Source organism: Notechis scutatus, chromosome 3, assembly GCF_049901735.1.
Source record: "Notechis scutatus isolate UNSWTSFEM ecotype Mainland chromosome 3, rNotScu1.2, whole genome shotgun sequence".
Taxonomy (NCBI): Eukaryota; Metazoa; Chordata; class Lepidosauria; order Squamata; family Elapidae; genus Notechis; species Notechis scutatus.
The window spans coordinates 158,587,921-158,604,131 of NC_142011.1; the positions used below are offsets into that span (position 1 = coordinate 158,587,921).

A 16,211-nucleotide genomic window follows, 5' to 3' on the forward strand; every position below is an offset into this window, starting at 1 on the left:
AGAATTACAAAGTGGCATAAAAAATTATTACAAGAGTAGATTTAGAAAGGTTTAATTGTGATGGAAGAAAGGAAAGGAAAATTTTACTTTATTGTCACTGCACCTCTTACAACGAAATTAAATGCCATCTTCAGTGTACATTATAACTATAAAAATAAAACACAAACACACATCCTTCACATTCTATACAACTGAATTGAAACCCCCTGATATTGCATTAATATTGCACTGTACAGTAGAATTCAATATAGTTACTGCTCTGGAAGCTGTTTTTCAGCCTATTGTAATTGTTCCGGTGAAAGAATGTTTAAAATACTATTTAAATTCAGTAAGTTTAGCATCACAGAATTTTGGCTGGAAAGGACCATGGAGATCACTTAGACTGAGCCCTGGTTCCTTTCAGGATCCATAATATGCTACTGTAATAACTTTAACCAACTGGATATCCTCCAGATATTATTGGTGCTACTACGACTCTTAGAACTTCCACACAAAAGGACCTTGGCCTCAGGCTTGTAATCCCAATATATGTGAAAGGTACCAAGACGGAAAAGGCTATGCTGCAACATTCCCTAAAAAATAACTTTCCAGGTTTGGTTTTAGTCCGTTTCAAGAAAAGAGAATCCACCACTTCCTTAGACAGTCACTACCAGCCAGAGCCTGCTCTGTAAGGAATTTTCTAGCAGTCACTACCAGCCAGAGCCTGCTCTGTAAGGAATTTTCTTCTAATGTTTAACTAGCTGACTTGCAATTTCCACCCACCGGTTAATTCTCAAACAGAAACTGGGTTACCTTTGAATTTCTGCTATTTCTGCTCGGAGACGATCAATTTCCTCTTTTTCAGATGCAATTTGTCGACGTAAAAACTGTTCCATTGTTAGCAGTTCTTCCTGTTCTGTCAAAATCTCATTCTCCTATCAAATGTAATTAAATTATATGAGCAATTTTACTGAAATGATAAACCAATCTTGATTCAGGACATTTTTTTCTTGGCAATAGTCATAAAACCTAGCTTCTTATGTAGCTAAGTAGAAAATATGCAATAAAGAAGATTGGGTTGTTCTGGAGGGATGAAGGAAAATACAATGCCCACTATACATATAATACCCTCATCTGCTTCCCAATATATTTTTCTAGAGTGAGACATTTATTGCAACAGATTGTACAAAAACAGCTCTTTTTTCTAGTTGTTACACACTGCACGAAACTATAATACAGGGTCTCTTCTTGTGTAGTTTTATTTTCATTTCCTAAATATCTCTTGGCAGCTCTCAAACTATGAAAAATTGAAGCACATAGGAATCCTAAATGAGGAAGTTTGTGACATTGTGATAATGGTTTGTGACCCATTACATCTGGAAAACCTGGGAAGGAATTGCGGCTGTTTGCTGCAGCATTGCAGGGACTGGGTTTGGAAAGCAGGAAGAACAGGAGGTTAAGGAAAACAGAAAAATAGGAGGCACTTCTATTGCAGGGTGGTGAAGAACTAGCAGGGATGGTGAGATGCTATTCCATAAGGAGTTCAATCAGTGCAACCAATTTATTATTTCAAAAGGTCTTGAAATTCTGAATTCACAATTGTTCAGATTTACATACAAGAATCAGCTTTTTCACTTATAAGTCAGCGGTAAAACACAAATGCTGTTACTGATTTCAACACTGATTCCCAGAGATTCCAGATCAGCTACTTTCTGTGTCAACCACAAAAACTTCATCAAGTCCCTCGGGACACTTAGAATTTGCATTATACTTGATAGCTATCTGTCACTTCACTCATAAAAACACACACACAGAGTCTGTAAGAAGAAATTATCTTTTTCGGTCAATTCTCCTCAATTTATTTTCCAGTGTGTAGGTTAAACATTAAGAATAAAAATACTTTAAAGAAAGTATTTGTTTACCTGAGCCAGCAAAATATTTATAACTTCTTCATTTTCATTCATTTCTTCTTTGGAAACATCCTCCTTTGAAAGACTAGCAATTTCTCGGGCAATTTTTGTTTCACATTCCTGTATTGAAAAAAATCTTGACTAATGACTCGATTCAAAGGGTCACACGTTAACATACAACAATATTTAAACTGCACCTTCTGCAGGGTTTTTACCTACAACAACATTGGAAAACTACCTATGTTAGCTCACGTTTCCTAAAGCAGCATTTGCAGATCAAATTAATCACTCATTTTGATAAGGCAGATGGTGGTCGAATGAGAAAAGCACAAACTTACTTGTCTTTTAGCTTCTCTTAGCTTCCTTTTCAGAGCTGTCAAAATCCTCTGCACTTCCCATAACCTTTCTTCTTTGGATAAATCTTTAATCCCTACCTGAAGATCTCGGTGCAAACAATTCAAGAGAAACTCCTAATTTTAAAAAAAACAAGCACATTATTAAAGTCTTAGATACCATTATTGTGACAGCAACCCAATTCCTAAGTGGACACACATGATTGTGATTGTGCTCACATCAGCTTTCCCTTTCCCCCACTCCCTTTGGAATGTTCACTATGGCGCTGGTGATTGCAAGAATGGAGTTAAAGTTTTATTTACATTCACTGGAGAGAAATTATTATAAGTAGGCACACAATACAATCAAATGGAATGCACTAGCACCTATCACATTCAGGGGCTGTGAGCACACTAGGTAAATAGCCAGTTCTAGCACATTCCTGCTAATTGTGCCTGCTTACTCTCTTATAATCCTTTCCTGTCCAACCTCTCCACTCTGTGAGGGGAGAAAAAAAACAACAATAAATAAATAAAAACGGGTAGGCAGAGGATGTGTACTAACCAATTGTAATGGCAACACATGATTGTGAAGTTTGTAAAAATACATGCCTGGATCATGAAATTGTTTTTCTTATCACTACTGTAACTATGAACAGCCATTGTACAAGGCAGATGATAAGTGAGTTCTAACTATTTTTCCACAAATGGAATATGTCAATTTAAGTTAGCAAGTCAAATTTCCTGAAGATCATTTTCTGTCTACTACTGGAGGTACTAAGTTAGTTCATATATATCATATTTTAATTAGACCCGAAATCTGAAAATTAGGCCATTTGTTGCAACGTTGTGAGATTTGATCTCAATTTACAAAATAATAAAAAATTGAAAAAAATTAAGATACTCCACGCAGAAGAGAGAATTAAATCTTAAATGAGGACAGTATGTAAGAGAAAATTATATATTTAAGCCTTAATTTAAAATATCCAGGCTACTTAAAGTGTAAGTGTAAGCTCTTCAATTAAATCTAAAAGCTGGGAGTTTTTTTTTTCTCCTTCACCATCATACAATAAATCTAGCACTTTGCTCAATTAAAAGGGCCATAAATCAGTGATAAAAAGATTGGAAATAATTCCCTCAATCAAACTTTTAGAAAGTTCTAATCATTCAAATATGACCAACCTGTCTTCGGATCTCTTCTTTAATGTTGTCCTGTGTTTCTGGCAATGCTGGCATGGTTGCCATGTTAGACCAACGAAGAGGCTTTGTTACTGGCTTGAGGACCACATTTCCAAAGAATTCTTGTACGTGAGTGAAAAACACATAAAGGACACGGTTGCTGATCTGAGAAGAGACAGTTAGAAGTATTGCCATTCACTGAGTAGACTCTTGTAAAATAATAAAACATTCCTTCCTAAACACACTTATGGTATTATGTTTTCAAGTTGTCAAGATGGGGAAACATTGCGTTAGTTGATTAAAGCAACTGGATCTTTTGCAAGGCTTTAGAAATGCTTAGGAAGCTGCCCTGCACCACAGCCATATGGCGAGTCCCAGCAGAAATGGCTGTGTGCACACAACTATGCCCCCAAAACAACAGGAGACAGCTGCTAAAACTGTGTGAGCCTTATAAAGAACTTGACCTATCTGTGTGAATAACAATAGTTTTTTCTAAGTGCACCTGTCCTCAACACATTTTCCCATTTTGTAATGGAGAATGACGTGAAATGTCCATGTCAGGGGTTGCCAACCTTTTGGACTTCAGGGACCACCAAACTCATAATTTTAAATCCCAGGGACCACTAACCGGTTCTGTGGGTGTGGCCTAATTTGTGGGTGTGGCTTGGTGGTCATGTGACTGGCTGGTCATGGCTTGTATGTAAATATTATAAATATTTATATAAATATTGAATTTTTTATTAAAAAAGAGCAACTTTTACCCAAAATCAGGCAAAGCAGGCAGGCAGATTGAGTTGCTCACAGAATCACATATTCATTCAGAAATCTATCTGCCATTGGTTAGCTCAGTCTGTCACATAAACTTTGCTTGCAAGCAAACTCATACAATTTTCTAGCGAGCAAACTCACAAAATTAACTCACAACATATTGAATTTTTTTATAAAAAAAAGAGTAACTTTTACCCAAAATCAGGCAAAGCAGGCAGGCAGATTGAGTTGCTCACAGAATCATTCAGCGATCTATCTATCTGCCATCAGCTAGCTCAGTCTATCAAAATTACTTGCCGTGAGTCTGCACTGAATAATTAAGGGAGGTTCAGCTGTGCTTAAAAGCAGAGCCAAAGATTTAAAGACTAGCTAGAAATTAAGAAATCCAATCATTTCCTGCTTCCTAGCTAATCTAAATTTCCCAGCACAGCAGAACAGCTGATGGTCGGAAAAAGGAAAAATAGCAATTTAGCAGGCAAGTTTACCGGGTAAGGAGTGAGTGGGCGGGGAGGGTTCCCTCAGGCCATGTGGGCGGCGCAGCCTTGTGTTTCTGGCACAGCCTGGATTAATTGCTTTGGGAGGGTGCTCTGGGGGTGATATTTCTCTGCGGCCCACCAAAATAGGGCTGTGGCCCACCGGTTGGTGACCACTGGTCCATGTGATATGGGACACGGTCTGTGATATGACCAAAGATGAGACTGAATGATTGTCCTCTGCACGGCAGCCCTTACTAATTTGGAGCAGCAATCTTTTCAACACTCCTGCTTTGTTGGATATATCCCGAGTATCAGTTGAGAAAAACTGTGCTATAGTCTTCTTAAGAGTACCATGCAAACACCATGCCAGTCTCAAAAAGCAGAAGGACAGAGTCAGAAGGGACTTTGGAAGCCTTCTTATTCAACCACTTGCTCAAGCAAGAGACCCTATACTTCTATCCAGCCAAACAGGATTTCTGTTTCTACTTTTGCTTCTTTGTAGCTTGCCTTGCCACCCATTTTTTTTAAAAAACCACCCACTTAATAATATTAACTATGATTAACCTGACTGAACCAGGTTCAAATGATTGTTTGTAAATCTGGATTCAAACTAAATCTGGTTAAGAGCAATCACATTTCAAGTTGGCAAACTGATTCAGTCATTGCAAAATCTTCTGTTTACTTTTTTAATGTAACCTTGCTTTAAAAGTCTAGAAATATTGTATTATGTATTTATAAATTAACATGGCAATTGCTTTAAATACGTATTTTAACTCTTTTCCCACCATAAAATACTTCAATGATGATCCTCAGCTATGTTCTATTACTTCTCAGCTGTCTTAAAATGTAACAATATTGGCTATAAAGATGCTAAAAATATCTACTGCGTGGTATTTAACTCTTAACCACTTTTTAATGTTGCTATGTTTAATAGCTGGAAAATGTCCAAATTCCAAAAAGCCCTGAATTCAGTTTCATAATACTGAAACTCTAGTCAAATAACCAGAGTGAAGAGCATATGAATGAACATGTTGCACTCATTTAAGGTGACCCTGTTAAAAACAAAGGTGGAGTAGAGTGTAAGTGCTGAATAAAGGTATGAGCAATTTAACTAATCTTTATGCGTAGGAGACCTCACCAATAATGAGTCATATCAAAGAAATACAACACCTAGAGTCCACCCTGATCTAATTATAAGTTATATTGAGCATAATGGAACATATTTGAACAAATATCATTCAAATTACTTCATTTTTTTGTCATAATTTTAAAACTATTGACAATAATTGCAAAAACACTTAGAATTGATTTCACGATTTCACTTAGAAGATACTGTAGAGATTCCATTGATTGGTCTGGTAACATTTAGTAATAAGTAGTAAAACTACAAGTTGCAGTTCCTGCAACTTCCCACTCAGGCAAGGACTTGTGACTATTTTAATATTTTAATGTGTTTAAGTTTTATAACTTTAATATGTTTTTGTATGTTGCTTTAACTTGTGATTGGGAACCACCCAGAGATGGTTATGAGTAGTTATATAAATGTTTTAATTAAGTAATAAATTTAACATAAGAATAGGAACTGTTTAACTGCAATCCTACAGTAAAACATCAACACGCACATCTGCATTATATTGTGGATGCTCCTTTTGTTGGTTCATTCAGAGTTCCTCTTTAATTCAAATGTTTTGAATTACTCTTATTTGAATCTCTGGATTTCAGGGATAAATTTGAATATTATTACCACAATTGTTACCAATTGTTATACAAAACAACTTCCTTGTTTTTCTTTACTGCATCCAGATTACAAGTAGTTTGTTAAAATCTGTGGATATCTTTATATCTAAATACAGGATCTTAATAAAAATAATAAAAATATACTCTCTTTATCCTCAACAATCTATAAATTCTATTTTTATATATAATTTTATTAGAGATTTGAATACAGATAAAAGATCAACAGAAAAAAATAGAAAAAAGAAAAAGTGCAGGAAAATAAGAGAGAGAAAAAAATAAATAAGTATCTTCCAACAGTTACAAACAAATGTATTAGCTCTCCTCACCCTTTAAGATTACATGATTTCCTTCTTCCCAAATAAAATCCTTTTTAATTGGCAAATCCATAGGACACCTTCTCTTCAAATTCTTGGATAGAGAAATATGTACCAACTTTTATATTAATGTATTCCTTCATGCTAATTTAAGCGCAGGTAAGATGCGAAATGCCTGCCACCAAACTAAACTTTCAATTGTTATACAATTTAATCTTATCTATCTTAAATGAAGTACTCATTCAAGATAGAAGGACTAAAATATATGAATTCAATTAATAGTTTGTTTCACTAAACCATATAAAAGTTGCCATACACTTAGGCACTCTATATGGCATTTTGTTTGTACTAATCACCTAATATACATAATGCATCTAACTCATTAAAAACTGATGTAATTAAGTTTTAATCTTCTGCTTTTGAATACTATATCCAATATGGATTTGGTGCTAAAGATATCTAAGCACACTCCAAAATGACTTAAGCTGGGATTTCTGGTGGCATATGAAAAGCAGAGACTTCTATATCTTCAATCCACAGCACAAATTCGGAATCAAATGCCAACTGAAAGTCCATTTTAATTATGAGTTAATTATTTAGCAATGTCTTGCCAGATGTCTTAACAGTAACACCCCTGTATGGCCTCATGTTTCAAAAAATATATAAATAAGAGAAAGTAGTTACCTTATAGTTCCAACCAAACCAGCTGCAAGATACCAATCACAATGTTTCTGATATCAAAGTTTTCTTAAAATGTTAAAAAATATTTTGTATCCATAAGGTAAGGGCCATATTAAATTCTAAGAACTGAGAACTGGAAGCATAGAATAAATTCAGCTTTGTGAAGCAGAAGTCCTCTAAAAATCTGAAGTCCCTGCAAGATCATCTGTGGCTTAGCACACTTGGTAAGTTCCATTTGAAGCATGCGCTCTGTAAGTATATTTCTGTTTTGGACAGTAGCACACCTTTTCTCTACAGAGTAAATATACATAACCCCATGCAATACGTCATAAGGTGACTTCCAGAAATATATTTGAAAATAGTTTTAAATAACAGCTGGCTAGCACACATACCTGGACAGTTGGACTGAGCACAATAGAAATGTTTTGGATATTCATTTTTGTTTCTAGCTCCTTTGCAATGACATGGTCCATATGCACAATCAGCCAAGAAATCAAGAGAAAGTTACATTCTGGTAGCTCTTTCAGGAGGCGCTGGCATTCCTGCCTTTTCTCGGACTCCAAGCTCTTCCCACAAGCATCTTCAAAGCAAGGCATCAGCTCTTTGGTAAGCAGGTTTTCAGGAAGTTCACGCAGGTATTGTTTCAACAAGCTAGCTACTGTGTTGGGCTCATAGTCCTCTAGGTTAGGAGACTCTTCTCGGTCATATGCTGCTTTTAACTCATCCACCTTTGATTTAATTCCTTAAAAATATTTAGAATGATTTTTAAATCCTTTGAGAATAAAAAAGAATTATAGTTCAATATTTTTCTGTCATCTCAATCTACGGTATCACTTGTTCATTTCACTTTTTATCTGAGAACTCCAAAGGATTCACACGGTGCTCCCTCTAATGTTCTCATAGGAACAATCTATGAGATAGGCTAAAGTGAGAGAGAATGACTGAACCGGAATCTCTTCCTAAGAAAAATGGTTAGAGGGGAATTTGAACCTAGCTATTTCAGCAGCAATTCTATCCATAAAAGATAGCACAAAACTGTGATTCCCCTTTAAATGGCCCAAAACCCTAAATCCTACCAAAATTCAGAGAAACACACTCCGTAATACCACTTGGCTTACAGGATTCTCTCTTTAGCTGCTATTTAAAGATCTTCTAGTCCTCCTGAACAATACTCCTATCCTATTTTCCATCCTATCTTTCTTCTGGAGATAACTAATTCCTGGGGGCAAATCACATATAACAATGATATACCAGGACTGAGAGTGGAGGGCAAATAAAAAAAGTGGAATGGAAGAAAGACCTCTCATTGACAAAAAAAGGCAGGAGGAAAATAGAGAGAGACAGGATGATAATTTGTTGGAATTTCAGAGTTCTCTCCATTCCTTTAAATTAGAAACTACGCTAGAATATTCTCTGCACATATCAGTTGCCGGTCTCTTTTTCCTCTATGACCTGTATAATAATATGGGCGGCTAGCAGAGAGGGAGGGATCAGATCACTTTAATCCTTTTCAAAGGTTCTAGAGCAGGGGTGTCCAACCTTGGCAACTTTAAGACTTGTGGACTTCAACTCCCAGAATTCCTCAGCCAGCAAAGCTGGCTGAGGAATTCTGGGAGTTGAAGTCCACAAGTCTTAAAGTTGCCAAGGTTGGACACCCCTGCTCTAGAGCATGGGCTCAGGGCCAGATCTGGCCCGCAAGGTGCTTAGATCTGGCCCGCAGAGCCGCCTTGGAAACAGCAAAGGATCGGCCTGTAGTGCCTCTGTCAGCAAAAATAGAGCTCGGGGGGGCCACATGCAATCCTCCCGAGCTCTGTTTTCACTGGCAAAGGGTTGCAAGAGGCCGTTCACAGCCGAAAACGAAGCTCGGGAGCCCACTTTTGCTGGCAAAGCACTCAGGCCACCATAGGCGCCCTCGAAACGAGTGATGTTGAGCTGGCCACACATCCCCAGCCACGCCTCCCCGGTCCGAGGTCAAACACAACCCTGATGTGGCCCTCAATGAAATTGAGTTTGGCACCCCTGTTCTAGAGTCTAGACTCTTAGCAGTTTACTAACTTTTATGGGCTTAACTGAAAGGTTATTATAATCAAACCAATTGGCTTATGTCATTTGAATTTCTGCTCATGTACTTCCTGATTCTTATATGAATTTTTCTTCAAGCCTAGATACAGAGCAACACTTAGTTATTACTGAGAGAATCATGCTTTCTGCTATGCTCAGACAGCATATAAACTGCTATCCTAAAAGACCAATCATTCTCCCAACCAGTCCTATCCTTTTTCTAAGCACTGGACACACAGTATCCCACTCAGTGATAGTGACATTCGTATCTGTGATACTCCGGTGTAAGAGCATATAAGATACTGTACTTGCAAAATATTTATTTTCAGTGCAGTTTTGTCTTTATTCTCTGCTTCTGCATTACATGAATATTGCTGGCATCATGTCTCTCACAATTGGCATTGGCAATTTAAAGCATAGCTGTGCAACTAAATGACTCACTCAAACCACTGTAAATTTTTAGTGAGTCAAAGTTACACAAGTACTATGAATGCTAACATTACTTGACATTACTACCAGGATATTTTCTTCAAATCTTAGCTAAAATTTGTTAAACTGCTGCTTGGCACTTTCTCTGGTTTGAGGACACCTACTAATGAGAAGGAATTCCATCAAAACCAAAGTGTAGGAAGAAGACAAAAATTAATGAACTGTTCTCTGGCTGCTTAAGTTCTTGATAAATCACTACTTATTAGCACTGTACCTTCTTATCCTGTATAAATCAAAATATTTATTTATTTAGTCAATTTATATAGCTGCACACCCCTCAATAATTAAATGACTTTGGGTAGCTAACAGTCTTAAAAGAAAAACAAATACATCTATAAAAAATATTACACAGTAACCAGCAAAATCATAACTATGAGCATAGCCAGGAAATGGGCTCCTTCACATATGTTGGTCCCAGGCAAACAACCTCAAGGATAGACCCTAGCAGCCACAGGATAGAAAACTTATTTAAAAATACAAGAAACTTCCTCTATATATTTACGCTATTGGCCTTTATATTGTTTTGCATGGAACTTTCTGGATGGAAGACACACACACACACACTATAAATGAGCTACAGTACCTCATCATGAACTGCACATTACTATACTAACTCTGAAGTAATTAAACCAACACCATCCTATTGACATCCAGAGTAAAATAACCAATGCAGGTGGCAAGTGCCAATTTAAAAATCTGAATTGCACTTTTCAAAGGTGGCAGATGGCAAACAATGCTGTTTGGAATTCGAAAGCAACCCTGGCAATGAATTCTTTACCATCATGGTTAACCAAGCTAACTTTCAAAATACATCTATTAAATAAGCCACTGAAACTTTTTAAAATATATAAACACATTTGTGATTCCTCCAATCACAATTAAGTCAGAACTAACAGTAATCTCAGATATGTATAAACCCTTTTTCATTTAGGGAAGCGTCCTAAAGCAGAAATATTATGGAATTTAAAAAAAAAACCATGAAGCAGCAAAATCTCAACAGGCACATGAAATCTACCTTCAGGTGAGCCACTATACCTGACACTCTGTAGATGCCTTCGCATTTCATGCCGTATTTTTCTACATAATCTATACATTCCCGGAACACTGCTGGTAGACGGATGCCATCATACAACATGGTCCTTTCTGCTGCATCATTCAAAGGGACTCCAAACACAGGCCGGTACCTGGGAATATCCACTGGTGGCATTTCTACCTCCTGAACTGTTTTTTTCTTTTTCTTCTTCTCTTTCCATTGTTTAACAACATCTGCTGCTGTCAAGTCTTTTGATTTCTTCTCTTTATGCTTCTCTTCCTTGTGCTTGTCATCTTTATGCTTTTCATCTTTGGGTTTTTCTTTTATCTTAAAGTCTTTTTCCTTCTTTTTGGAGAAACTTGGCTTCTTAAAAACATGAATCCCTTTAGAGCGTTTTAGCTTAGAAGGACTTTCAGCTTCATCCCCTGAGCTATCTTCCTGAAAAGCTGCATAACCTTCCGCTGTTGGGAGAGGAAGAACAGAAATAAAACTAGGTGTTTAAGCTTTGTGTTAGAAAAAAAAGCTAGTGATGAACTCTAATGTGCTATTATTTAAAACATACACTTTGTTCTGCAGAACTAAACAAGTCAAATAATTAGGAGTTTTGCACATTTTCCTTTCTGAGAAAAATCAGATCAGTTCATCTCTTGATTATTTACTGACTAGTACACGTGGAGTTTTGTTGCTATGTGCAATCTGAATTTATAATTAATAGCAATGCAATTGTTTGATAATTCTAAAAACATCCCACTTGAGTCTAATGGCATCAGGCTAAGAACTTCATCAAAGAATAAAATCTTGTATCAAAGTGAATCCAAAACTGATGTATCGAGTAATGGCCAGTATAAATCACACATGATCTCCTCAGTTTAAAATCTTAAAAAGATAATGCCAATGTTATTTTCAGCTCTTAATTGATTTTTAAAAAAATTAAGGAATGGGGGAAACAGTTTTTTTTTAAATCTCTGTATCCCTGCACTACTAGAATTGTCATGATCCTAAATCAGTACTTTACAAGCACATTTAAAAACAGTTGTTGAAAATTGCAAAGAATATAATTCCAACTTAACTCTTTCAATCACTTATTTTTTCTTTCTTTTTCAAATATTAAACCAGGTGTTCTAGAATATATATCAATATGCTTGGGCCCATTCTCCAAAAAGAAAGTTTACTTTTCAATTCAGTTGGCAAAGCCATCTCAACCATCCTGTCTCTTTAAAAACTATTCTTGCTCAAATAGGTTATACAAACTGCACATGTGATTCTAATTCCACAGCCGTAAAACAAACGTAGCTCTTACCAAACTGAATTACCAAATTCTTTACGGTCTGTGAAATACATGCATAGGTGTCTAATAACTGATACCTCCTCTATAACTAACCCTACTCTAGGTAGGAATAGAAAAATCAGTTTTAAACAAACACATACGCCTACAATTAATTGCGACACAAATGCTACAATATAAAGGCAATGCTTCTCAAACTACTTATCAGGAAGTCCTTTTTTACTCAATGTAGGAAAAACATTGTAAATTAATTTAAATGTCCCTGTTATGATTGGGTAATAGGCCTCTGTGGTTACCTAAAAAAACACCACTTTTACCCAATTTTCAGTAATTTACACAGGTTTGAGAAACACCGATATAAGGAAAAAACAAGGAAAAGGCTGAACGCAATTAAATATTTCAGGCTGCAAAATTTGATACGAATAATTAGTGTACCAGTGGAATTTACAATACAATTGATGTGCAGTGAAACCTCAATTTAATGTACTAACCATGGAGAGTGAGATCCATTATTCCTGACTGACATTAAATCAGACAGCAATGTCAATGTAGTGATTTATGTTATCTGAATGATTATATCATTGCACAAATGACTTAGATCATCAGGATAAGCTGGTCTCTTGTACGTGAAATATGTTGTACCGAAGTCTACTATACTATGGTTTTTCTATATTCCTAAACCTTGAATAAAAACTCTTTTTAGAGAACTGGGATGCATGATGCAACTAGATGAAAATAAAAATTATAACTTTTAAACACATACAGTACATATTTTCAAACTGTTGTGCCAGAATCCTATCAAATGTTCTACAATATACTAGTAACTACAATAGATTCTAGTTACAAAGTATGAGCCCCAAAGTGGCAATATCAACAACAAAGAAGTACAACCTTAGGATGCAATACTAATTAAATTTCCGTAGAAGTAAGCTTTGATTATTCGTTAAAAAAAAAAGATATACACAATTGTTCTCTACAATCTCAAATTCTATATATTTCTTAAATGACATAATCAGAAAACAGATTAAAAAATCTTTTTCAATGTTTCAATATTCAAAGTTGTTTTCGTACTTCAGAAAATGCTAATAATGGACTGCTAATTAATAAAAATGATATTATAGCCATTTAAAATTAACAAAATTAAAACCACTATAGCCATTTAAAATTAACAGAACATTTGGTTCTTTGATATATATAAAACTAGCCATTAGCATACAAAGGGATGAAAGGTATTATTTTGAGAGGACATCGTATTACGTATTCCCACATGGAAATACTTTTCACTTAAAAGCTATGAAAGTTTTTCCATTTTACAGACGTTTATAGAGACTGACAACTGAAAAGAAGCCAGGGCTTGTCCTGGTTAAAGTTCCACAAAATATATGTTATGAATTTCTTCATGCTTAAAGAACAGCTGGTTATTTTAAAACATGGATATCATTAACACTCAAAGTGAAGTAATAAATAAAGGACAAAGAACATTTGACAAAGAAAATTGTTCATAAAAAAAAAAAGACAACGCACACTGATAGCATACGGTTTTTCTTAAAGTGACCTACTTCTCTTCTCCTTTTTCTTAAATTTCCCTTTCTTCTTCCCATGTTCTTTCTCATCATCAGACACAATATCAGGAGGCTCGTGGAGGCTGTCATGGGGGGGCGAAGGCTCACTCGTGCGATATAAGCCAGGGAATTTGGTTGGGCTGATTTCTTCAGAGCTTGGGGTCCTGGCCAGGCTTCCACCATGCTCTACCCTGCGGTGTTCGCTGGGGCTGCTTGTGGGGGGCAGGAAGCACTCTGTCATTCTTACTCTCTGGCACCACAGCAGAATAGTATCCTGTTACCTGTCCATTACTCCTGCAACAAAAACACAAGTTGAAACCCTCCAAAGATTCTCAGGGACAAAAATGTTTGCAGGGCTACATGGGCCAAAGGACTCATGGTAGTACTTGCATCAAGCTGCAAATATAGACAATTGCAATTTAATTATCACTCTAAGCACCAGAAATTCAGTTTGTAGACAGCATATTCATATAATATCCTGATTGGTATAAGGCTGTGATATTTTCTTTCCATATTTTGGAATTTCACATAGATTTGTTCTTTGAACCACAACGGCAGCCTGCACATGATAATGATGGAAAGCCATGAAATGACCTTGCTTTGCTATGGGATGACCCTAATCAGAAAGATTTCCTGCTGGGAACAGAACCAGTTGGGGATTTGTTGGCAGGCTGCAAAATTGGACTTCACAAGACACATTTATAGTGTGGGCTATAAGGGGCGTTGGTCCTACCTGAACACTTCTTCTCGGGGAGCCAAAGGGAGAATCCAAGATGGGTAGTCTCTAGTCTCAAAGCTCTGCAGACTGAGTTGAAAAACTGAGGACAGACCCCCTAGTAACAGTTCCCAGTTCTGAACGACATCGAAGCGAATCCAGCTCCTCCTCATCCTCTAACAAATAGCCTATTTGATACTGAGAGGAAAAAACATTTCCTCCCTACTCCGACCAGACAGAATATAGGGTGGGACTGGATTCTTCTCACTTCGGCTCCCCAAGAAGAAGCGTACAGGTAGGACCAACGCCCCTTCTCCATTGAGCCAAAGGGAGAATCCAGGATGGGACATACCAAAGCTGGCTGATGGCTGTGCTATGGGAGAGAATTGGATTGGTCGGAGGTCCCCACTTCTACATGAACGTCCTGCAGGACTCGTCTTCCAAAGGACACCTCTGCTGAGGCAAAGGAGTCAATTTTATATTGTCTTATGAATGGGGTCACAGATGACCAAGTCGCAGCTCTACAAAAGTCCAGAACTGAAGCCTGCATTGCCCAGGCTGCAGTGGTCGCCGCATTCCTGGTTGAGTGTGCAGTGATTCTCCTGGGCAGAGGAAGAGCCAGTAACTCATAGGCCTTCGCAATACAGGCTCTAAGCCAGCGACCCATGCGACCCAAAGTTGACGACTGAAACGAAACGAACAGGGCTTCAGTCCTCCTAAAAGAGGAGGTCCTTTTGATGTATATACGGAGGGCCCTACTAACGTCCAACGTGTCCCATTTTCTCTCCAGTGCAAGGGTAGGCCCTGGATAGAAGTCAGACAAAATCAACTCCTGTGAGCGATGGAATAAGGAGTTCACCCTGGGCAGAAAGGTAGGGTCCAACCGCAGAACCACCCTGTCTGCATGGAAAATGCACAGGCCCTTTCTGATGGATAAGGCCACCAACTCCGAGATACGCCTGGCTGAAATAATGGTCACTAAGAATGACACCTTGCACATGAGTAGGCGAAGACGGACTTCACGCAAGGATTCAAATGGGGGAGAAGTCAGTGCCTGCAGGACCCTAGGCTAATCCCAGGTGGGGAAACAGTGGACCACCGGTGGCTTCAAATTAGTGGCTCCCCTAAGGAAGGTTTTCACCCAGGGGTGTTGGACCAGAGTGGTTGAGTCCTTGACCGAAAAAACCGAGGCCAAGGCAACCACCTGTCTCTTCAAGGTACTGGGGGCGAGACTTCTGTCCAACCCATCCTGCAGGTACTCTAACACATTTGCCACAGACACAGCAGTAGGTTCCAATAGGTGACTGGCACACCAGCTGCAGAAAATCCTCCATGATGCGTCGTATATCCTGGTTGTGGAAGGACTTCTGGCCTCCTGGATGGTCTGAAGGACCCTTCTGGAAAACTTCTCCTGTTTCAAGAGCACCTGCTCAAGCGCTAGACAGTCAACCAAAACCAGGCTGGATCTGGGTGCTCAATCGGGCCCTGGCTGAGGGAGGTCCTATGCAGGGGAATTCTCCAGTGTCTGGTGACTGACTGGCCCACCAGGTAGGCGAACCATGGGTGCCTGGGCCAGTAAGGGGCTACCAACAGAACCTCCACCCTTTCTGTCAGTACGTTTCTGATTGTTCCCAGAATCAGGGGAAGGGGGGAAGGCACAGAATAGCCCTTGGGGCCACCTGCACCGGAC

At 37.9% G+C, this 16,211-nt stretch overlaps 1 protein-coding gene across 7 annotated transcripts in view; it reads right to left on the bottom strand.

Annotated features, from left to right (window-relative positions):
• RALBP1 (ralA binding protein 1) overlaps positions 1-16,211 on the bottom strand; it is a 48,389-nt gene that overhangs the window by 20,016 nt on the left and 12,162 nt on the right. For 6 of the 7 annotated variants that reach the window (XM_087961515.1, XM_026671922.2, XM_087961512.1 and 3 more), the window contains exons 2-8: positions 13,804-14,100; positions 10,962-11,420; positions 7,769-8,118; positions 3,404-3,565; positions 2,228-2,359; positions 1,902-2,009; positions 793-914 (exon numbers count right to left, since the gene is read on the bottom strand). In XM_087961515.1, coding sequence (XP_087817641.1) covers positions 793-914; positions 1,902-2,009; positions 2,228-2,359; positions 3,404-3,565; positions 7,769-8,118; positions 10,962-11,420; positions 13,804-14,047 — 1,577 coding nt within the window. In that variant the 5' untranslated portion in view covers positions 14,048-14,100. Of the gene's footprint in view, positions 1-792; positions 915-1,901; positions 2,010-2,227; positions 2,360-3,403; positions 3,566-7,768; positions 8,119-10,961; positions 11,421-13,803; positions 14,101-14,873; positions 14,975-16,211 lie in introns of all 7 variants that reach the window. The other variant, XM_087961511.1, reaches the window with a different exon arrangement.